Source organism: Macrosteles quadrilineatus, unplaced genomic scaffold (genome assembly GCF_028750875.1).
Source record: "Macrosteles quadrilineatus isolate MER2022 unplaced genomic scaffold, UCM_ALF_1.0 Scaffold_9__3_contigs__length_116548681, whole genome shotgun sequence".
NCBI lineage: Eukaryota > Metazoa > Arthropoda > Insecta > Hemiptera > Cicadellidae > Macrosteles > Macrosteles quadrilineatus.
Genome location: NW_026542602.1, coordinates 29,857,132 through 29,882,323, shown reverse-complemented (window position 1 = coordinate 29,882,323; position 25,192 = coordinate 29,857,132). Strand labels below are relative to the sequence as shown.

The following is a 25,192-nucleotide window of genomic DNA, read 5'->3' as shown; positions in this document are numbered from 1 at the left end:
TTAATTTGAGCTCTCTTTCATCATCTTGCGAGCTGTCAAACTTTCACAATTTTGATTTAAAAAAATCTCTTACAGAATTAATAATACAGTATAGATAATTCTTCGGCTGCAGCAAAACCTTCAGACTAAGCGAATTGCCATTTGGATAGTTTCATTTTCGCTCAAATATTTCTCTAAAATGTCAGATTTATTCCTGTTTTAAATCAAATTAGGTTTGGTGGTACAGGGGAGGTAATAAAGTCTAGTGTGCTTTAGTAAAATGTCAATAGATTAGTATAAAATGAAAAAAATACCAAATTTGATCAAAATGTGTCTGTTAAGAAGCAAACTACAACAGTTTATACTCTCCATAAAAATAATGTAGGAGCTTTTTATTTTCAGTTTTTTTTTAACTTTTATCCATAACTATTTAGCACAGCGCTTGAATATACTTAATTATTTGTATTTTGAACTGTACGAAATATTTTTCAATTAAACTGCAAAGTTGTTTTTTTGTTTTGAGGGTCAAAAATGGGAAAACCCCATTTTCACCCCGTTCCCATGGTTCGATTTTGATGGTTAGAATGAGTTCAAGTGTATTAAGCCTGACACGTCCATGCCAAATTTAGCAGAATCGGACCAAAATTACTCAAGTTGTCGCTTCCACAGACACAGACACACATATGTATAAAGCCTATATCCAAAATTTAAGGATACGGTTCAATCCAAAGCTGAGTTGAATCAAGTTAAATCATCAAATGAGCTGTTTTAACACAACAGGGCAAAGGCTTAATCAAAGTAAAGTGGTATATGATAATGGAAGTCTAAAAAAATTTCACATACTTGACTGAGCAACAAAGGTTGTCGAACAAGTACCTAAAGTCTAAGTAGTCTTTCTAAAGAGTCTTAGGGATTGCTCAATTCTAGATCAAGATGCCATTTGTCATTTGGATACCAATTAACGACGCTATCTAACAAAAGATGGACATTAGATAGTAACAAACCCAGGGTTTGAACATACTTAAAGGTTCCCTTAAAAAAAAAATTATACAATAAAAGTTGCTGCGTAAATTGTCTATTGTTAAATAAAAACTTTAAAAAAATCTGACAAAAAACTTTTATAATTCAAAAATTACGAGTTAGTTAAAAACCAGTAAGAAAGGAATAACAAAGGTAATTGATTAATCAACAAATTAATACTAATAAACAATTTATTTAATAACACAATACTTTTGGTGTCTTAAAATGGTAGATACATTAAGATTGGACAGTACAAATGTGTAATGGCACTTCATGTGGTATATACAGTGCTTATATACATGATTGAGAGTAGATAAACAATAACAGTTGTTTGTTCCAATAACAAGAGCTTTCAAATAAACAACCAAAAAGTATAAAGATACCATTCCACTGATAATAAATAACAACAGTATGAAATAACAACCACATGTGTTGATCATAAAGATGTGATTTTTATAATTTAATTGAACAAAATTATTAAATGAGTATTTTTCACATGTTTTAATGAAATAGATACTGTACTGATACCGTTTTTAGGTTAGATACAACTTTTTTAATTTTTACCTCAATTTGTCTAACTGTTAAGTTAATTTCTTAATCTTTTTTCAAAATGTTACTAACTTTGTTAATTGTTACTAACATTACTAATAATGTTTAAGAAAAATTTACCAGGATTTTTCGGTAAGGAAACTTAAATAGATACATAACATACATACATCTGTTCACATACATCTTACAATATAATGATACTTAGTAGAAACATTCACATGATTTACAAATGGGAAATGTGGTAACACAGTATTATGGAAAGAAAATTACCATGAGATAAATAATTCACATTATTAAATTAAAAAGAAGTATAGCCTATGAGTTTAATTGATTTATTATGTATTCAAAGGTATATTTTCAGGAAGGTAATAAAAGAAACCCAAAGTTATAAGCTAAATACAGGTTCATTATTATTCTTTACCGGTATATTTTACTTCGTAGATATAACATTTTATTGCCATATAATTGGACTCCACTACTCCATGTTTCCTCTTGTTGTATCAAATGTTAAACTTGTGGACAATAGTGTCATCATTGCATGATGAATCAGTTAATTAAAAAAACATATAATAAGAAAACATTTTTGAAAACAATAACAATATTGAAATTAAATAACAATCAATAGATATAACAATAAATTAAATTTCACCAAGATTATTTGTTTGATTTTCAATAACAACCTTACAATAAATCGTTCATGTTTATAGGAAAAAAGTAAAGAACAGGAAGATATACAAAATAATATAAACATGTGTACAATAATTTGCAATAAAATAATCTCATAAATTCTACCAACAAAGATATTATGATAAAACAATAACTTCTTATACTATACTAAAATTAATCTCTTCTTTTATAATTGACAGTCCCTTTCGATTGCACGAATAAACCTAACTTAAGTACATTTAAAGCAGTCAGTGCTACCTATAAGCAGTCCATTCTACCAACCTAAGCTTCTAGTGGAAAATAACTAACCCTGATGTATATTTAATAGTCTTATCCCTAGCAGTCATGATAATAGACAAGAAACGTCAAATTGTTATAAAATCTTTGTATACCTAAAACTGTGTTGTTTTTTAAATTCATAAGTTTATAACAGATTTTTATAATACGAGTTTAAAGTAAAAAAAATAAATTACCATATAGTTTAACATATGATAACAATTTTAATTTATAAATATACATATTTTAAAATACATGCATAGTTTAAATACTTATAAAGTTTATATTACACATAATTTAAATTAGTAACATTCTCTACTAATAGATTATTATTCTAGGTACAATTTAAGTGACTTAGCAATTCACGTAAGACTACTTTACAACCTTAACAACATAGTTGGCTTTACAGTTTACCATTATGCTCGCATTTCATCATTTCCAGGTGAAAAATACTATACACTTAAAACACTTTAAAGTGCTATATAAAATACAAGTATTTACTTCACTTAGAGAGGAAGATAAATTTTCATCTATCCTGAATAACACAGTTTAGACTACAAAAATAACGTTCTAACGGAGACGGTTACAAACTACTGACTAGGATGGCTCGCTACTATCTCAGGAACTCGAGTGGAACGAAACACTTTTCGGGCGCGGCCGCGGTGTCTTGACACATGTGCGCGCGCCAACCTGTACACACAAAACACAACAATAGTAGTCATACAAGAAAAATTAGCAGGAAGTACCAATACATTTGATCAAACTGACGATTTTTGTTAAAGAAACAATCGTTACCACAATCATTATTAATGCACGTGATTGGAACTTGAGATATTATTGGGAAGTGATAAAAGTCCATCACAATTGTTAGTAAAACGTTTTGGGGTTTGGAATCTGAGAAAGTACCTAAAACATGAAAGATCATTACATAAACTCAGACAATGCTGGAATATCAACAACCATACAGGGACTGAATACTAGCATACTAGTCAAAAAATCCTGACAGTAAACAACAATTAGTAAAAATATATGGTAGGCAAAACACATCAGACACGTTTGCACACACATATTTCTTATTGTTTTTCAATCTTTACAGATTACTGACAATGTCATGTAACAGGTAAACTTACAGCTGAGTCAATATACAGTAGACCCCCTCTTAACCGACCTCGTATTAACTGATAATCAGATTATCCGTCTTCGATCGTAAAATAATACAGTTTGTTTTAACCGTCCTTCCTTTGAGAGCAGTTCGGTTTAACCGCCGCTTTCTAGGAATATCGGCATTTCCGCTCCCACGCTGGGCGATGAGAACTGAACCATACGCTTTTCTTCACAGGATATGACTAAGAATAAGTTATTTTGTATTGATCACAAAAAATCCAGAATATTGTCAGTTTGCTATCTTTGCGGAAAATTTATAACATTGTAAAGTGTGTTACGATTTTGAGAACTGATTATCTTATCGCTGGAGTAAACAAACAACACAACTTGTAGGGAGGGCAGGGAAGGGGGGTTAACTCAAAGGTCAAGATAGTTTTTGTGCCTCGAGCCTCCAGTGAGAGGCTATAAATAAACGGTACTTAAGTACCATACGGAGGCCACCCTTATACAGCGCACTGCAGTGGTTATGCTAGGCTGGGTTATCTTAAATAGAAAGTATGACTCTTCTGGTATCGTTCGATTCATAACGAAACGAGGAAAGTCCTACAAATTATATATGATAACAACCTAACCTAACCGCCGCAGCGCGCTGTAAAATATGTGGCCTCCGTATAATACCGAAGTACCAAATAAACATCCTGTCTTGTAACAAAATGGTTGCTTGTATCTTTAGTTTCGGCAAAAGGTTCTGTACTGTATGGATTTGGAAAGCATCAATTAATACATTACAGTACTAAAGTTATTAAAATAGGAATTTTTATTGACTCTTGCTTATTACTATATTTATTCCACTGAAAGTAGGCCTATTTGGCTTAACCGTGTTGTGTGTTTATTTGGGACTTTTCTATCAATACCAACAAGGAGATAAAGAGTAGTTTATTTTATAAATAATGCAAGTATGACTTCAAAATAATGATTATATAATTCCAAATGAATAGCACTTCATTATGTTATGATTTTCATTTTAGGGATTGCCCGTTTTAACCGACCTTTTGAGTTATCCGACCTAGGTCCGGTCCCATTAGGGTCGGTTAAAAGGGGGTCTACTGTAGTGACAATTTTATAACTAAACAAAAAGAAACATACTAATATTGTGATTCTCCTACTTGCACACCTGAGGACGGAATCAGATTCCTGAATGTTGTGAAACCTTTTTTTTCCTAATGGGGATTGGAAATGTTTGCAATGATCCCTAAAATATTATAAACTTGCCATGAACTTTAAACAGAGAGCTCTTAATTGAATTGCCTAAAAAACAAATTTTCCCACAGTTCAACCACAGGAGAAATTAATCAGAGAATTTACCCAGCAAAGTAACCAACCTGTTCTCAGGTGATGTTAAAGACAGGTCCGATCCTCAGGTAGAACCTACGCAGGACTGAGCGCAGTTCTGGCTTTAGGTCGAAACACATCAGTTCACACAACAGGGCGTAGTAGCTGGATGCGTGAGCGGCAAACTGAAACAAAGAAACACGTCAGTTCACACAACAGTGTTGTTAAACAAGAAGTTAAAAAAAGTTAATTGTTACAATACCTTCAACAAATTAAGTCCAGAAAAAGTTGAACAAAAAGAAACTTCAAAATTCCAACTACTTACGTACATTTGTGGTTATTGAAGACCGTCATTGTGAGTTCAAAACTTAAATAGACCAAGATCTACTGCAATTGTGATTGAAAATTTGGTAGTTAGAAGAAAAGAAATGCAAATTGACTTTTAAATATATTTAAAATTGAATTATTCAGCAAACTTCCTTGTAATAGGGTTCTTTAGCAAAATAGGGGGTGGAAGAGTGATGGTAAAACTAATGAAACAATTTGGTAAAATCATAAATTTTTAATTTACATGTGATTTGGTCTCTCACCATAAAATATCTCATGATTTTATCAGATTTTTTTGTGAGACAATAGGGTTAAATTTAACTTAGTAGAGGTAAGTAACCACCTCATCCAAATTCAAGGAAAAGGGTAAAAAGTACGTTTAATCATCAAATAGGTTTTAAAAATTAATTAATTAGGTTTACAGTATAGGAGATGTAGTTTTTGATCAAACTATAAATTATGATCAACTGTAGAAACTACAGTAGACTCCCTTTTATCCGGACTCCTCTGGACCGAGGCCAGTCCAGATAACGGTTTTTCCGGTTAAACCAACATCCCCAAAAACCCAGTAAAACGGACCGTTTAAATGCACACTGTATACAGTTTTTGACTTAAATTTAGGAGAGCATTGTATTTAGACACGTGATCACTGGTCTCAAAAACTTTCCCACGAGAACAGTCGTCTCAGTACCGCCCACTTCCTGCTGATCTAGTCCGGTTAAACCGATGTGCTGATAAACATTTTCCGGTTAAAGAGATGTCATTTCCACCGAGTGTAGTCCGATTAAACCGATGTCCGGATTAGAGGGAGTCTACTGTATATATTTTTCTTTGCACGATTTATATCAGAATAATATCAAGCAATTAGCTTCACTTTATTTTAGTCAAATGTGATGTTTTGATCTGATCAATAATATTTACTTACTGAGTACAATTTTTTTTAAATTTATTTTGTGATGGACTTGGTGGTCTTTACTCACTCTGTCGTCAGACATTTTCATTATCCTGGTGAGGATGAGCAGCAAGATGCAAGTCCAAGCTTCTCTGTGGGCCTCTGATTGTAGTCCTAGGAAATACTCCAGAGCCTGGACAACCAATGGAATACTGTCAATTCTGTCATTTCATTTTGTTTACTATAACTATAATTATCAACGATGGTCAGAGTCAACCTACAAGACAATGACAATGATTGTCAAACACATTGCATTAAATAATTTAGTTTTATTTGATCATTCAATAATTGATTTAAAGAGCTAGGGCAGTTAAAAGGAAAGTTAGAGAACATTAAATTAAATTGAAACAACTCTACATAACATTAACAAATCAGAGCTGGGATTAGAGTCTAACACTTGAAAGCAATGAGAAGACATGAAATAATGTAGATGAAGTATGGAAGAGATCAAGAGATAAAAATAATTGTGATATTTGGCAAGGAATTAACAGTTATAAATAACCAAGAGGAGACAAAAGAAGTGAGCTGTTTAGTGTTTAGAGATAAAAAGTAGCAGAGGTAAAAGGTGTTAAAGGTACAAAGGTCCATTAGGTAAAAAATCAATATTTAAAAAGAAATAAATACAAAATTAATTTGAAAGAGTGTGTAACACATTAAAGAAGAACTATAGTAAAAATATAATTTACAAAAATAATCTGTACCGTCCAACAGAAGTAATTAAAATAATAGCAGCCAATCACACAACAATTGAGTTTATAAACCAGAATATCACAATTTGGATAATAGATTGATAAGTAAACATAGGAATTTAAAGGTATTTTAGGGCACAACTCTTTGGTAAAATCGTTAAGTCAACTTTTAACATGAAAAACGAGTTTACCAAATTTCAGTCTTCTAGTTAGCCGGGAAGTAGGGGAATCAGTGATGTAAGAGTGAGTGACTGTTTTGACTTTAATATGCATAGATGTTGAAACCACATAATGAATCTCACTCACTTCTTTGCACACAGCAATGAGTCTTCCTTGCACTGCAGCCCAAGCGTTTCTTCTGTTCTCGTCTCCGGCCATCTTGAACAGAACTCTCAGCACACAAGCGAGACTCTGCACTTCTTGTTGTAGCAGATTAGGTTTGGCACTACCTTTAAAACCTGGATAAACGACAGGTTATAACCTTTGACAAATTACAATTTTATACACAGGGTGTTTTTTTAACACAACCTAAATCATTAGTACCATGAGACACTGTAATAGGACAAAACAAGATCACAAGTTGGTACCGGTAGTCCTGTATGAATTACTTCATTGCGGATCAGCTGATAGCCTATGTTTTGCTATATTGTTGCCTACACAGTTTAAGTGTTATAGGGAATGTATTTTAAATTAAACAAAATCTAATCTTGAAATTCAGAACTAAAATAAGGTAACCCTATTTTTTCGGGGTCTTCCGCACCGGTAATCAATATTTCAGGGTCGGCCCAAGAGCGTTAAAGCCAGAGATGAATTTAGGGTCAAACTCAGGGAGGGTCGAGCTGAACTGTGCTTTAATTTTTGCAATTGGATTTTGACTAATTGATTGATGATTTACACTTTACCACAGAAGACCTCATTACATATTGACCTTGGAAGATGTTCATGATTTCCTTTTGCCCGCAGAATATGTTCTTGATTTTGCGCTGTGACCACAAAAGACGTTCACCTAGACTGCAAAGACGTTCACCAAGACTGCAGAAGATGTCCACAAGTTCGCCGCTACCGCGGAAGTCGTTCATGGATTCGATATGGCCTCAAAAGATGTTCTAGATTTCTTTCACCTTAATGGTGGTCACGATTTCACCAAGCCATAGAAAATGTTCTCAATTAAGTCATGACCGCGGAAACGTTCTTGATTTTGACATGTCAATTGATGTTCTGATTTTGTTGTGACCGCAAAGTTTGTTCACAATTTCATCGCACTATGAAGGAGATCATGTAGAATAACATGTAAGCTGATCGTAGGATTTTAATTATTATTTGAAAACAAATCAATAGCATACTGTATTACTTTCCAAAGCACCGGATTTTGGTCTGAAACCTGAGAGCAAAATTGTTTAATCTTAACTTTCTTGTTACTTACAATAATATAATTGCAAAATCAGATGAAACTCACCAGCTTTCCACAGTATGTTTCGTTGTTCATGGTTGGAGTTGAACTCCTTGGCAAACCGATGACTCTGCATGAGACAGTCTGTTAGTTGCAGCAGATGAGTGGAGCTGAGGTTGCCATACATGCCTTGCTCTTCTCTCTGTTGCTCTGACAAGCTAGCGTCCTCCCAGTCTAGGACGTCAGCCTATACAACAACAAGCAAATCTGATACTTTGAAAGATGCTATGATCTTTAGTGGACCTTGATTAAAAACAGCCACACAAGAGGATCCAGAAATTGACAACACCCTCTGTGGGAAGTTTATCTCAACTACGTTGATCTTTATTCCAAATCTGGCCACAACTTTAATATAGGAAAGGAATGCCTGATATTATCCATAGTCAAATGTAATAATCTCATTTTTTGGACACAATATGAGAGTTTATACCTGAGCCAAAGCCAGATTCTCCTGGTCCTCTTTCCTGGATGTGGCTGGGTAGAAGATGATGTTGTCTATGGTCTGTATCAGCTCCAACTGCACCACACACTTTATCAGCAGTCCGGTGAACATTGACCCCATCTGTCAACAAGAGTTTACTGATCTGAGGACTTCTCCATCATCGTTCTTGCATAAAATGCTGTGTTTTAAGGTCGATTCACACATATCAGTCTAGTTATAGTTCTGTTACAGTTTTTCAGCCAGTCTTCCATCACTAATATTTACGGAGATGTTACAGTCAAGAATTTTAAATTAAAACACAATATTCTATCAAATTAAATTTTTATAGTCAATCTTGTTGATTGTTACAAACAGTACTCAAAATATAAACACAATTATTTAAATAACAAAACCACTATTTTCTAACCTCAAACACAACTGCCAGGCGTCCTAACAATCCAAAAATATCGGTGGAAAGAAATCTGAAATCGACTGATGGACGCCGGCAGAGCAACTGACAGACCTGTGGCGGATGAGTGTAGATAGCACAATGGAGAACCCATTTAAGAATATTTTTGTTGACTGTGACATGACTGATGTGACTGACCTGTGACGTGCCGTAACTGATATGTGTGAATCAACCTTTTTAGTCTCATGAAACAAATTTACTCACACTTGGTTGACCCAATTTGAGCTTCAAAGAGACCACTACAGTATAGTGATCCGCGGATGTATCAACAATTAGTTACAGCAGAAAATGCTAATTTAGACTTAGGCTATCAACATATTTATATATTAATATACTTCACTTTCAACATTTTTTGTGTTTTTATTTGTAGTAGTTGAATAGAAGTATTTCATATTATGTATCAATATCTTATAACATCTCCAAAATATAAAGTCTTGAGACAATGAACAATGTCCATAAAATACAATACACTATCTACTGGTGTAGATAAATTTATTCTCAGTATTCTCACTATAATTTACACTATACGAAATCTATTCTACGACTGGTAGGCCTAATTGATTCTCAAAACTGTTTACGACAGAATCACATTGTTGTGATCGTCTACTGCAGCCCTGACTACATCGTTTCGTTATCTTTTCATGTGATATATATATCTTGAGATTCCAACCAAACTAATCAAAACTTTTGGAACTTAAATAACCTTAATTATATTACATATAAAGTTTGCCTAGAACAAATGTATAGGCTGTGTGCGTGATATGTAATAGGTAATACCTGACCTCCTAATACAAATGTAGACATCCCATGTAATTAATTAATGATTCCAAGAAGCAAACCAGTTGAATGAAAACCTTGAAATTTGAGACATACCTTTTGAAGAGCAATATCATCTGATGTGATGCTGTTGTTGCTGTGAACACTGAATGTGCTGTTGGATCTTTTGAGAATACCAGGCCGAACATTCTCTATCTGAAATCAAACATTGTAAAGCATTTAAAAATAAAAACAATGGAATATAGATAGTATCAACATATTACATGCAGTTTTTGCATTAAATTAAGCCGTTTAATCCAGCTACTGGTACTAAATCTTTATTTGGAAATTCAACATTTAATTTTAAATATTTGTATAGGTAAAAATGTTTCAGACAAGCGAGTCATCTTCTACCAGGGCCATGATTTGTGTTTTTTGGGATACAAAATGTTCATTTCACATTTCAAAAGCAAACTTGAATGACTGATTACAAACTTCAAAATAAAACTTAAACTGCTTGAATAACATCCACTTGACCCTGACTGAGTTGAAAAAAATTAAGAAGAGGACAAATATAGTAGCCTTATCCTTTACTCTTATATCGAGCAATGTTGGCTTGTATGTATGTATATGTATGCTTGTATGTATGTATATGTATGCTTGTATGCTTGCTTGCACAAAGATCTCGAAAACAACTTCGGCGATTTCCTTCGTTGTAAATAATTTATTTCTGGCCTAAAAATATGTTTAATGCAGTTAAAACTGCCAAAAATTTAATTACATACAAAAATGAAATTGAAAGTTAACACTTTTTAACATTGGCCTTATGGGTTGGTAAGTAACCATGATGGTTGAACAAAATAACAAGGAAAAAGTAAACAAAAGACTAGTAAGTTGAGATTTTCTTCCCAACAGAAAAACACCACCCACCACCTTGAGCGAACACCATTACCGCAACGATACGTTGCAGAGCCATCGGTCTCGGTGGTGTAGTGGATAGCTCACCGGGCTGATGTTCTGAAGGTAACCAGTTCAAAACTCAACGGAGGCACTAACTTTTTATTTCAATTTTTATCAGCAAGTTTGGTTGGGTTATGACAGTTTAATTTCATAATAAAAAATTATATAATTGAATTTGAGGTATTTATAATTTTATTTTATGAACAGAACTTTTTTTTTATTGGTAACCCTTCATTAGATTTTTTTATTATCAGCAAGTTTGGTTAGTTTGGATAGGTTATGACAGTTTAATTTTATAATTAAAAAATTATAAAATTGAATTTGAGGCATTTCAAATTTTCTTTTATAAACATAACTATTTTTTTCGTTTCGTAAACCTTCATTCGATTTTTAGATTATCAGCATGTTTGGTTAGTTTGGTTAGGTTATGACAGTTATATTAAATTAAATTAAAATTTAACCTACACACGATACGTTTTGACAGCGACAGTAATAGAGATAATAATTTGCCGCGAACAGTTCAGCTATGCACGGTATGATGCGTTCGGCACGGCGCGGTGGTGGGCGGAGTTTTTCTGTTGGGTCTTGTGTAAGTAGTAACATGTGTTTATAACAAGCCATCAACCCACAGTATACTAGCAAATTACAAAATACAGTACCAAGGGAAAAATATCAGTTGTTACTATTGAGCGAAGATTACACTGAAGGTATCTTGATATAGGTGAAAATAGTTCTGATCAAATGCTCATTACAGAACTTGACCCTGTCCTACCAAAACTTAATCCCCAAATTAACCAACTGTTTTCATTTAAACAAAATGTCAAAACAATGTTTATGCAAGAAGGTATAGGGTATTATAAACGATCAATCTTTCATCGACTGTAAAATAAATGAATGTGTTGTGGATTGCCAGGTTAAAATTTCCATCATAATAAATTGAAATTCCACTGAAACTTAAATAATAAAATAGAAAATTAGTTGTAGGTAAATAAAACATGAGTTTCCTTTATATTGTTTTTACAATAGAAATAAACTACACCGAGCCATGGCTCGGTCCCCAGGTACTTACATTATAAAATATATTGTGAAAACAAAACATATAACAACCGTTGACACTTGATAATTTGACAATCACAGGACCTGGAGGGAGTCAGATTACAAAAAATAACATTAAGTTTAACCGATTTTAAGCTAAGACAAGTTAACTTAGGCTGCCTTATTATGACCCCAACTAAAACGCATTTTATTATAATCCATGTGTGTAGCCCCTGATCTGTTGGACATAATGTAAGACTAAATTACTTACGTAATTCCCGTCACAGCTCAATAAAATTTTATTGAGCTGTGACGGGAATTACCTAAGTGATTTAGTCTTAGATTACATTATTAAGTTTATATATAATAAACAAATGTTTTGGAAAATAATCAAATATACTCCAATGATAATTAAATAATAAATATAGTACAATGTACTTATTCTGCTGGAAAATTACAACTAATCACTGTAAGAACCGTAAAATTAGGCTAAACAACGTAACTAGAAAATTGATAGAATCTTGTATTCACAACACAAAGTACAGAGTGTGATGAACTATCATGTGTTATTGAAAATCAGCTGTAGGACAAAAACAAACAAAAAAATAAGCCTATATTCTGTTTCAATTATTCACATACCTCAGTAGTGTGCGTCCACGTAAGCAGGTCTGCAGGAATTGTACACTTGAACATGTCCAACACGCACTGACATGTCTTGTCCCACGTGTCGTCTGTAAACTTGAGTCCGTTGCTGATCACCAGGTTCTCTAGACAGTTAGTGCCTGACCTGGCCAGCTGCTCATTGGCTGCAAAATTATACAAGTAACAAATGAAACTTGACAATCACCTGTTTCTTACAATTTTACATCCTTTTACATCTTTGAGTTGATAGCAAAGCACTATAATCTCATTTCTGTTATGCGGTATTTCTGAAGGTGTACATATCCTATCTATATATTAATATTTATATTAATAGACAAGCATGTTTCTTGAAGACCTTTTTTCCCAGCTCGTGTGCATCACAGGGTAAATCTACACATACTGTTAGACTGGTATTATCCTGTATATGTGCAGAATCCTTTTATAAATTAAAATAAGCTAAAAAATAAACACAAAAAAATTATTTTAAATAAAAAAAAATTAACATGGGCCTTATGGGTTGCCATGCTGGTCACGAAATAACAATGAAATACTGTATAAACAGAAAATCCAAACAAATGGAAGAAATTCCAATCACATGTTTTATTTACAGTGTGGGGTGAAAATAGAGAAGTCTGTATATTATACATATTTTTGGTCGAGTTTTTCACCACTGGATGGCCTCTAGTATTTATTAAGTCATGGCACCTTTTACTGCTATATTTTACACCATATTAAAATTTTTTATCATGAACTATAATTTACAATAATTCAATTGTAATTAGGAGTCTGCAGATCCTCGATATTTTTTAATTGGGTTGGGCCAACAGTTGAGCCAGTGGGATCAGTCCTGGATGGAAATCATTTCCACGCCAAGTTCAGGTTGGTTCATGTATGTTAAAAGTGTGCAAACGGCTGAACTTTCAGCTTTTCATCTTTTATTTTCAGAGAAAGCGGCACGATCAAAATTGACAGTTTTGGCGCAACTGTGGGAGACGGTAATGAAATCTCCTTGACCGCAGAAGATGTTCACAATTTTATTGAGATCATAAAAGATTTTATTGATTCCATGTATCACCATGGAAGATTTTCACCATTGCACCGTAATTCCGGGAGGTAATGTACAGGTTTGTGTTAACCGATTGTAGTAGATTGATTCTTTTTTTAATCAATATTTTCCAAAAAAACAAAATTTTGGCACAAGATCTGAATGCCCAAATTGTTGACCCAACCCAAAATAAAAGTCTGGCCCTTAGACCCCTAATTAATAAATTATTACAATCATCCTGAATGTTTTATTTATATAATAATATTTCTATTAGATTTATAACTCACCTTGTTGCACACACCAGTGTAGCTGAACATACAGATCGGCCAACAACAGAGGCCCGAGAATGTCAAAGTATTGCGTAAACACATCCACAATTGCATACAATGCATGATTGCACGTCGTTGTCATCCACTCAGCTTTCTGTAACAGAAAATAGTCACTAGAGTTTGATGAATCCTTCTTAGAACTTCTTGATGTTTTCTAACAGAACTTGATATTATATTATAACACAGTATGAAGCAGCAAGCAGTGATCTGATAACCGATTACAGCAAACCTGCAAATTAAGTGAATTTCCAGATGTTTGGTCAAATTTGAGAAAAATATGTTTTTACCTAAAGAAAATGTCTACTTGGACTTTAATGGAAATAAGTAACATTAGGAAGTGAGAACACAGGTTTGCTGTTGTGAAGAAAACAAAAATGTTGGCTATGTTTCATGTATTTAAAAACCTGTTATAGGTAAGAAAAAATTCTTACAAAATTACGAAGTTTGCGAAATGTTATTAAACACTAGAAAAGAAGTAAAGTAACACAGTATGTTTATTCTACATTTGTTAGGTTAGCCTTTGATGGAAAATAATCCACAAAACAAAAATATAATGTTTCACTCTCAGACATATGTCTTCCTATCTCAAATATTCTTTGGTCGACAATGCGGTCTTTGTCAGTGAAGTATTCAAATTGTTTTGTGTATTGTAAAGTTTTTCAGTTTCTGATGCCAAGATGAACTCTTATCCATTAACTGCTTTCAAACAAAAATCCTCAAAACCTCGGCCCTTGATTTTTATGTTACATCTTTTAGTTTACCTATGAAAGAAAACTTTGTCTCTTAGTCTTCTATGAAAGAATAAAATGGAAGACAATTAACTGCGCTTAGCAAATTTGATATTTCGATAACCATAACCATATTACAATAATGTTACATAATACATTGTTTGTATTTAAAGCTAAAGTCAATGGTAAAATATTAGTTTTTAAAATATTTGCAATGTTGTATAAAGGTCGATTTACACATATCAGTTACAGCAGGTCACAGTTCAGACATATCAGTCACCTCACAGTCAACCAAAATATTCTTTAATGGATTTTCTATTCCGTTATCTACAATCATCAGGCGCAGGACCGTCAGTCGCTCTGTCGGCGTCTGTCAGTCAATTTCAGATTTCTTTCCACCGATATTTTTGGATTGTTCGGACACCTGACGGACGTGATTGAGATTAGAAAATAGTGTTTTTGTTATTTAAATTATTGTGTTTATATTTTAAGTGCTGTTTGTAACAATCAACAAGATGGACAATGAAAATTAGATAGAATATATAATAGGGTTTTAATTTTAAAAATTTTTACTGTAACATCACTGTAAATATTAGAGACGGAAGAATGACTGAAACCAACTGACGGAAAGTTGACTGAGGAATTATGAATGTAACTGAGACTAAAGTGTGACTGGACTGTAACGGAACTTTGACTGGACTGATTGCGTGAACCAACCTTAAAACCTCTCAAAAACCCTTGAATCAGGTTGTATAAACTTATCCAATTACATATTATTCCAAATGAAGTACAATTTTGAATTTTTAGGAGATTTTGTGTTTACCTCTCTAATAACAATCATTATCCATATTTTTTGTATTATAGTGGTTTAAAACCTAGATATTACCATGAAGACAGACTATGGTAATAATATAACTTAATATCTGTAGAAAAAATCATTGAAAACAAGTAAGAATATAAGTACCTAATGATAGTTTTATGAAAATCAAAGCAGACAAACGACGATAACATAAAAGAAAAATTTGCTAAAACCTGACAATGAAATAACTTATAGCAGAAGTGAAAACAGTAACAAATGGAAAAAGATACAGGCAGAAATAAAAAACATAAACATGAAGAATGAATTTAAAATCAAATTTTAAACTTTAACACGTTCGCTACTGCAATAGTACAAAATTTTTCATTCATATGGACTAGCGACGCACATTTGCGACGCCTGGTTTCTACCCATAGACTGCCATTGGCTAGTCACATTAAAATAGACTGACGTCGCATATTTGCGTCATGTTCCAATGTTATCAAAAAGCTTATATCTTTGTAACGGTCTATTTGAAGGCACTGAATTCTCTGCAGTGGTCTTCAGGGATGTCTGTCATACAACTGCGTCGCTTGGTCTGTGGATAAGATCATTGGTGACGTCATATGATAGTTGGAAAAACTGTTCTTTACTTTGCTGCATCACTGTATGTATTTATGCTGTATGTATGCTGCGTAGCTTTTATATTTGTTCAATTATAAACTGTTATTGAAATATCTGTTATTTTTACTTACATTCACCTAACATAAACAAAAATGAAGTGTCGCATATATGCGGCGGCGTTTGGGCTATTTAAAGAAAAATATAATAATTTTCACTATTGTCTTCGCTGTAGACCGGGTGTTGCAAATATGCGACATTAGCAAAGGTTATAAAAAAAGAAAAACAAGAATATATTATTTACAAGATTGCAGAGTATTACAAAGTAAATGATCACTGTTAAACAGGTTTTCGCCTGCGATCTGCATGTACTGTTAACCAAGTGACAGCCAGTCTATATGAAAGATTAAATTGTATACCTCGGTTTGTGGTAATGATCGCAGCGTCGGATATATGCGACGCTCAGTAGCGAACGTGTTAACCAGAAAAAATATGTTTATATCATTAAATTATTAATGAGTTTCAAATCTTAAGCAATAGAATATTAAAGGGATTAAATCAAGTACTTAGTAAATCCACAGGGAATTAAATGTGGTGGGCAAAAAAGAATTAGTAAGGAACATATACAGGGTGGAAAAAAATGCCATGGGGTAGTTAAATATTTCAACAAAATAATCAAGATAGAGCTACAAAACTTGGTATAATGTTACTGAGAAATATTATTTTACACATCATTCAGTGATACGCTACCCCCTCAGGGGAACAGTCCTCTAGGAATGAGAATAAAATCTTGTAAGCATAGGTTAATCCTATAATCTAAATCAAGCACATGTACGGGGGGTTAAGGGGGTGAGGTAGTTCCTCGGACAGCTAAAGCTGCAATGATATCTGAAACCGAGGACTATTTCTCCCCCAGGGGCATCTATGGTGCTCAAGACCGTCCGAGAAGGCCAGTACAAAAATGAAGTACAGGCCTGTGTAGTCCAATGACTGCACCGTTCACGTCGTGGCCCCTGTCACGCTGATCTCGGCGGATCTAGGCTAGAGTCCTGAATGACTCTCTGGTGGGGGGCAGCAGCACCATCAGAACTGGGTGTTTCGTGCTGGTCTAAGAGAGGCTAGAGCAGGGCGCCCACCTAGACGTTCAGTCATAGCAATAGCTATGTCTGAGCACTGCGGGCCCTGGGCTAAGGTGTAATGCGACCCGTGCTGAGAGCCTTGCGGCACTGGGGGCCTAATACTCAGTGTCAGAAACGGAGCCTTCTGGGAACCAGGGGGAACCCAGTCGTATGAACCCCTTACCTCTCTAATCGGGTCACTGGGGAGGTGGACCTTATATACCCGGTACTCGTGGGAACAAAATGGATGTCCAAACAAAAGTTAGTAAGCAAACTGACAAAAACATAACTGATGAGCAAGAAAAGTGTGACCAACAGGTCGAAAGCACTTCTATTGCTAGTGTAAATGTAGAAGATCCGACCCTAATGGAGGAGGAAGGCCTACTAAGATCTGATGAAGATGACAAGCTCCCGGAAACTGGAAAGGAACGAAAAAACAAACGACTTTCCAGGGGAGAGTTACGAAGACAAAGGATAGCGGAAGCTCTAGCCAAAGGCGAGAAGGTGCTATCTAGAAGTGAGAGAAGGCTGGCGTGGGCTGCCAAGCACCCGAACTCTGCTCCCGGCGAAGCCGGTTCCTCTGGGAACCAGGATGCTGGGAAAAAGCAGGGTGAGGGCGGCACTCCCAAAGCCGACTCTGTTGAAGCCTCTAGAAGGACGGGTGGAAAGAGGGGGCGAGAGCACCTGACACCTGAAGATGCTGGGGGTGATAAAAAGAAGTCAAGGAGGAAGGAAGGAGAGGGGTCCGGTGTTTCAAAGAGGACATCGGCACCCACATATTCAGAGACATTGTCCGTAGAGAAGATGGCAATCGCCAGAACTGAACACCCGGACAGGAAATTGACAGAGGTTGAAGCCAACAAAATCAAGGGGGAGCTGTCCAGACGGGCCATTCGTGGCAAAGACGTCAGGATAAGCAGCTGCCATCTTGAAGGTGGATGCCTAGTAGTCGGCTGTACAAACACAACCACAAAGGAATGGCTGGTCAAACAGGTTCAGGAGCTGAGCCCCTTTGAGGGCAGCTCGCTAAAGCTTGCCCCAGCCAAAGAACTTGTAAAGGCTGTGAAAGTATCAGTGTTTGTTCCCACCACAACGGGGGCAACAACCAAGAAGGACGTGATGCAGGGCATAAAGCTGCAGAATGACCTTGACACAGACCACTGGGCGGTCGTTGGGGGGAACTCAAACCCTAGCGGACAATTCCTGGTCATAATAATTGATGAAAACTCCCTGCAGAAGCTGAAGTCTCTTGCGATGCGCCCATTCTTGGGCTGCGAGAGGGTAACCTTCAGGTTGCATGGGAGCAAGGATCCCCACAAGTAGAGGATGGTTGCGGTGCTCCAGATAAATCTCCAACACAGCAAGGCGACTACGGCTACGCTTTGCCAGAAAATTCTTGCCGGCCGCATAGGCGTGGCTCTGATCCAGGAGCCATGGACCGCAGGAGGCAGAATCATGGGGATGAGCACCGCAAAAGGTGAGTTGATATATGATACTGACAGTGACAAACCTAGAGCTTGCATTTTTGTCAGTAGAAATATTAAGACACTGAAAGTCACTAATCTCTGTTCTAGGGATTGTGCCGTGACCGAGGTATACGGGCAGATGGGTGACGGTAACGTCAAAATCCTGCTTGCCTCAGTATACCTGCCATATGACTCCCAGGAACCACCACCGACCAGAGAAATGAGGATGGTTGTCGAATATGGAGCCAGGGAAAGAAAACACCTGCTGTTGGGCTGCGACGCCAATGCCCATCATGTGGCCTGGGGCAGCAGCAATATCAATGAGAGAGGTGAGAGCTTGTTAAGTTTTGTAGCTGAATCTAATTTAGTTATACTTAATAAGGGATCCAAACCAACCTTTAGACAGAGGAGAGGGGTGGTACTAAGGGAAGAGGTTTTGGACATAACCTTGGCCAGTAATTATGCGGCGACAAAGGTTGTAAAATGGGGGGTATCTGATGATCACTCAGCGTCAGATCACAGCTACATTGAATTCACTATAGGTTCGATCTGTGTAAAAGAGACCTATAGGAACGTTAGAAGGACAGACTGGAACCAGTATCGAGAGGTGCTAGGGGACAGACTAAGACAATTAAAAGATACAGAAGGGCATGGGGTGGAGAGTATGGCGAATTCTCTAAATGCGGCCATACTAAGCTCATACCAAGAAGCGTGCCCAGAGACTGTAAAGAACATGTCTAGGCAAGCCTGCTGGTGGAATAGGGGGCTAGAAGCTCTGAGGAGGAAGGTTCGCAGACTGTATAATGTGGCAAAACGTACAGGAAATTGGAACAACTACTCAGAGATGCTCACTGTTTACAATAGGACAATTAGAAGAGCTAAGAAAGAGTCATGGAGAGAATTCTGTCAGAACATGGAGAGTGTTTCTGAATGTGCAAAGCTTCATAGGGTACTAGCTCGAGGTCAAGCTAATCCTTTAGGAACAATGCTTAAGGAGGATGGTACATATACAGACGGCCCAGAAGAAGTGCTGGAGAGCCTTTTGAGCGCTCACTTCCCAGGATCCTTACAACCGCAGAGCACAGTCCAGGAGGAGATAGAAAGAGAGACTAGGGTGCGGACGGTAAGAGAAGATTGGGCCTGCGCTAGGGCTGTGATTACCTATAACGGTATCAAATGGGCGCTTAGGGCATTTCAACCATTTAAAGCTCCTGGTACCGATGGCATCTATCCTGGGTTTTTGCAGGAAGGTGGGGACCAGTTGATACTCCCCTTGGTGCGTCTTTTCAGGACCAGCTTAGCCAGTGGAGTTATACCAACAGCATGGAGGACCTCAAGGGTGGTATTCATACCGAAGCCCGGAAGGGATACATATGCTGTGCCCAAGGCTTTCAGACCAATCAGCCTTACATCGTTTCTCCTGAAGACCATGGAGAAATTAGTGGATAGACGAATAAAGGATAGGGTCTTGGTAAGCCATCCTTTGCATCCGAACCAACATGCCTACCAGAAGGGAAAGTCATGCGAAACAGCCCTGCATGCGCTGGTTAGTAAGATTGAAAGTGCTATCTCGAACAAGGAAATAGCGGTGGCTGCATTTCTTGATATAGAAGGAGCTTTTGACAACACCACTACTCGCTCTATTGTATCAAAGCTGGTGTCAAGAAATGTGGAAAGCACTGTAGTGAGGTGGATAGGCAACATGCTCGAAAGTAGGAGAGCGCAAGCTTCTCTGTGTGGGACGGTGAGAGAGGTCAAGGCCCAAAGAGGGTGTCCACAGGGTGGCGTCTTGTCACCAAATCTGTGGAATCTGGTGGTTGACGATCTCCTGTCCGAGCTCAATGCACAGGGCATGTACGCTCAAGGATATGCTGACGATATTGTTGTACTAATAAGAGGAAAATTTATGAACACTTGCCTGGAACTCATGCAGAGGGCATTGTCCATAGTGGAGAGGTGGTGTAACCAGGAAGGTCTGAGGGTCAATCCAATGAAGACTGTAATGGTACCATTTACAAGGAAGAGAAATGTTGATATCGCTAGAGTACCAACTCTCTTCGGTAATCAGATCCAGGTTAAGAGGGAGTTCAAGTACCTAGGAATAAGGCTGGACGACAAGCTCACCTGGAACAGCCATTTGGCACATATAACGCAACGTTCTCAGACCACACTTATGATGATGAGGCGGGCTGTTGGGAAGACCTGGGGTCTAAGTCCACAAATGACTAACTGGCTATACACTAGGGTCGCAAGACCGATGATGGTGTATGGCTCGGTGGTCTGGTGGACCAAGGTAATGCAAACTACCGCTGTAAAGAGACTACAAAAGATCCAGCGAGTAGCATGCCTTAGCATCACAGGAGCCATGAGAGGCACTCCAACTGCAGCCCTGGAAGTAGTGCTAAACCTGCCACCTCTCGACATCATTGTGAAAGGAGAGGCAAGGATGGCAGCCTACAGAATGGCTTGTAGTGGCAACTGGAAGTATAATGCCTCCAGTGAGCACACAAGAATTGTAGACAAGGTGCAAAAGAACTCCTTGGAAATGCTACCAGACAGGATGGTGAAGATCACAGATCTAGAAAAACCATACAATGTCAACATTGTTGACAGGGATGCCTGGGATAAGGGTGAACCTGAATTCATGAAAAGGGGGATCACCTGGTATACGGATGGCTCAAAAAAGCCAACGGGCACGGGGGCTGGAATATATGGAGTCAGACCCAAGGTGCAGTTATGCGTAAGTTTGGGAAAAATGGCCACTGTATTCCAGGCAGAAGTGGTGGCCCTGTCTGAGTGTGCGAGAGTGTGTTTGAAGCGCGGTCTTATAGGCCACACTATATACATGAACTCAGACAGCAAAGCAGCACTAATGGCACTTGACAGTTTCGACTTTACCTCCAAGGCTGTATGGGACTGTCATCAAGCCATGAAAGCCCTGGGAAAGACCAACAGGATCATCCTAAGTTGGGTTCCAGGGCACAAGGGTATTGCTGGCAATGAGGGAGCTGACAAGTGGGCAAATAAAGGAGCTGAAAGCCCGCTCATGGGTCCAGAGCCGACGTGTGGTATTGCTTACAACACAGCACGGAGAGCTGTTCGCCAGTGGATGGGCATAGAACATCAAAGGAACTGGGAAAGAACAGAAGGAAATGTACAGTCAAAGAGAATGCTGAAGGCACCTACAGGTGCGATAGCGGCAGAAGCCCTTGGGCTGAGTAGGAAGACCCTGCGGAAGGTGGTTGGCTTTATTAGCGGCCATTGGGTATTCCGTGGACATTTACACAAGATGGGAATTCAAGTTGAAAGCCTCTTATGTAGGAAATGTGGAGAGGAGGAGGAGACAGCATTCCACGTGATATTTATGTGCCCAGCCCTACAAGGTCTGCGCATGAGATCCCTTGGCCTATCGACTGGAGATCAAAGGGAAGAACGGGTCACCATTGTCAAAAGGATCTCACGGTTCACAAAGGACCTGGGATTTGACAAAGAATGAGGACCTGTGAATGAGGGTGCACAATAAGCTGTTCTAGCTGCGTTGCAATCCCATGGTTACTTGAAGCCTAGCCCTCTATTAAAAAAAAAAAAAAAAAAAAAAAAAGCACATGTACGGGCAAGACAACCGAGTCAACAATGGTAGCCGTTCAAAGATTTATAGAATCTGCCATTTTGAATCTCTAAAGAGCTGCTATTTTTTACTCAGATGTTCTTTTGAACTCAAATCTGCGGCATTGTATTTTACTAATCATAATCAAGACCTTTCTTTGCTTACGTTTTTTTAAATTTTCTTACAAATTCTAGCAGGCACCTCCGTGGAGGTAACGTATAATAGCATTGCAGATTCAAAGAATATTTGAACAGCTGTAATTTTCGACTTGGTTGTCCTTCTCTGTTTTAGTTTAGGTTTACGGCATTGTATTTTACTAACATGGAATTTTAATTTTATATGAATATCAAACTATGCTTATATTTAAGATTTTCTTCTGACTTTTAATGGGCCGTCCTCCTTTAATGGGTAGTGTATCACTGAATAATGTGTTAAATGGCTTTAGTGATTAGTAACTGAACATTGAATTTTGAAGGGTTTGAAATATTTATGTGTCCTGGGACATTTTCCCATCTGTAGAGACAACTAATGTTAATATCCAGCAAAAATGTGTGATCCAGCAAAAATATGTGATCTATGATCTATATTCCTAACAAAAAACCAGCATAGGATTTGTTTCTTTCTCTTTTAAATAATAACAGTAAAGTAGTGTTTTTTAAATTGCTTATCAAATTAATGATGGTTTTTTTATAAGCGAGTAAGTATGAGGAATCCCTCTTAATATAGATACCAAGCACAATCTAGCCAATTAACAGCCCAGACTGATAAAGAGAGTAGAGTGCATGCATTCATACAAACACACGTCACTCCAAAACCCGACAGAAACACTCACACTCTCAAAATTACTCCTCAAAGTCTCCTCCACAAGGGACAAACTGGGCTGGTGTTTCTGACCGAGAAACAAAACATTAACAGAAATGTAAGTAAAAAATTAAAATTAAAAACCAATCGGTTATAAACATTAGTTACAAACACCAGTAAAATGTATGACAATTTAATAGTCATACAAAATATTTAAAAAATTAAAAAGCTATTTACAAAACATGAAAATGTTTTAAAAAATAGCAGTGATGAATAATACAAAAATACATTATAATCACAAATTTTTAGATTACATTTAGTAGAATGTAAGTAAACATTTAAAAAGTATGAATATGAATAGACCAATCAACAAGGAGGACAGTACTGGTAAAATAAGTATGAAACCTTGAACTGATAAAATAGAAACATTTAAGTAAAGATAATAACTAACTACAAAGACAAATTTAGAACCTTGCCTATAAATAGAAATACTTTTAAATAAAAAGTGAACCGAATTATAATTGGCATCCTTTAATTTTGAACTATATATTTAAAAAATAAATACATTCAATCAATAGACAAATTGCTTGCAGCAAATATTGAGTTTTAATACAATCCATCCCTTAAAGTAAAAAAAAATAAAACAAAATAAACTTTGCAAAATAATATGCTGCTATAATACTAGTTTTTTGTACTAAGATTTCAATAATTCTTACCTCTGTGTGATGTTCAGGTAATTTCATGTTGTCAAATATTCTGAACAGAACCTGAAACATTTCAAAATATGAAAGTCAACAAATAAAATTATATTTACTTTTATTACTTGGCCCAAAGAGGTTTTCTGTGTCATTTTGACAATACAATATTCCTGTAAAGTACAAACATCAAGTATAACCATAAAGTCAAATTCTTGAACTTGGTTCAATGCAGAGCTTGCTGGTCTAGTGATGGAGCACAGGGCTTTGGTCCCTGTGGTACCGAGTTCAAATATTGCCAACCATCACCATCAGTTGAGATGGGGACACCACCTAGGTGCGTATTTTAACCCAAATAAGAGTGAAGGATGAGTGTAGAAAGGAGTGAGATAATAAGTGTAAGTGTAGCTTTCTTACTGACTAAGATTACCTGCTTCATTAGCCAGGATCATAACTTTTGCTTCATTATGCTAAGTGTGCAACATTTCCCCCTCCAAATCTGAACGGTGCTCGTTCAATCCAAAGCTGAGTCAAATACAGGTAAATCAACAAATGAGCTGCATCGTTCAATGGCTTGAGATCGGTAAATAGGGAGTATACTGTACCAAGCAATTATGAATATGACAGTAAAATTTCAAAAAGTGTTTATGGAATTCATTTGGTGACTGCAACTGTCTATATAGCGCAGCTATTCTTTTGTTCTTTGCAGACTGCTTACTGTCAGATGCTTCATACAATCTGGTAGGCAAGTTTTCTCCTTGCAACTAGGGTAGTTCAGTTTTGCACCTTAAAGTTTCATTTTTATTTTTTGCTAATGTCTTCCTTAACTCTTTTGACACTTAAGTTAAGAATTAAATTGTACTAATATTAGAACAATTTCAGTAGTATGCTTCCAGATCAATCTCATGAGTTTTCAACAAATAAATAAGACAAAAATAAACATACCTGAAATAAATCTCTCCACCAGTGAGGTTTGAAAGCGTCGCCGTGTGTTTTGACGATTTCAAAGAGCACGGTGAGTGCGCGAGTTCGGACGTCAAGTTTGCACCGGCTCACGATGCACGAGAGTTCAAACAGCAGTGGAAACCATCCTCTGACCCAAGCTCGGTCCTCTTCGCTAACATTACCGTCCTCCAGGCAATGCTCGTTGTATAACTGCAAGGTTGGGTTTCATCAAGTTGTTTTTTGAAGAAAATATTGATTTCTTTTATGTAATCTTTATACTGCAAAACTTTGTTTTATGTAACTATCACTCAAGATAAGAGCAACGCTGGAGATGAGCACATCAACCCAGTATGGGGTATCTATTCTTATTTAACTTTTCTATAAATAACCCATTTAGTTAAAAAATGATAAATC

The 25,192-nt window shown here is 36.5% G+C and overlaps 1 protein-coding gene across 2 annotated transcripts in view; it reads right to left on the bottom strand.

Annotated features, from left to right (window-relative positions):
* Positions 1-1,172: 1,172 nt before the first annotated feature.
* LOC129004424 (brefeldin A-inhibited guanine nucleotide-exchange protein 1-like) overlaps positions 1,173-25,192 on the bottom strand; it is a 70,366-nt gene continuing 46,346 nt past the window's right edge. The window contains exons 24-35 of one of the 2 annotated variants that reach the window (XM_054433006.1): positions 24,779-24,988; positions 23,855-23,905; positions 23,170-23,226; positions 13,960-14,095; positions 12,625-12,791; positions 10,108-10,206; positions 8,775-8,906; positions 8,351-8,531; positions 7,201-7,352; positions 6,234-6,338; positions 4,977-5,111; positions 1,173-3,180 (exon numbers count right to left, since the gene is read on the bottom strand). In XM_054433006.1, the coding sequence (XP_054288981.1) occupies positions 4,983-5,111; positions 6,234-6,338; positions 7,201-7,352; positions 8,351-8,531; positions 8,775-8,906; positions 10,108-10,206; positions 12,625-12,791; positions 13,960-14,095; positions 23,170-23,226; positions 23,855-23,905; positions 24,779-24,988 (1,419 nt within the window). In that variant the 3' untranslated portion in view covers positions 1,173-3,180; positions 4,977-4,982. The remainder of the gene's footprint in view (positions 3,181-4,976; positions 5,112-6,233; positions 6,339-7,200; positions 7,353-8,350; positions 8,532-8,774; positions 8,907-10,107; positions 10,207-12,624; positions 12,792-13,959; positions 14,096-23,169; positions 23,227-23,854; positions 23,906-24,778; positions 24,989-25,192) is intronic. The other variant, XM_054433007.1, reaches the window with a different exon arrangement.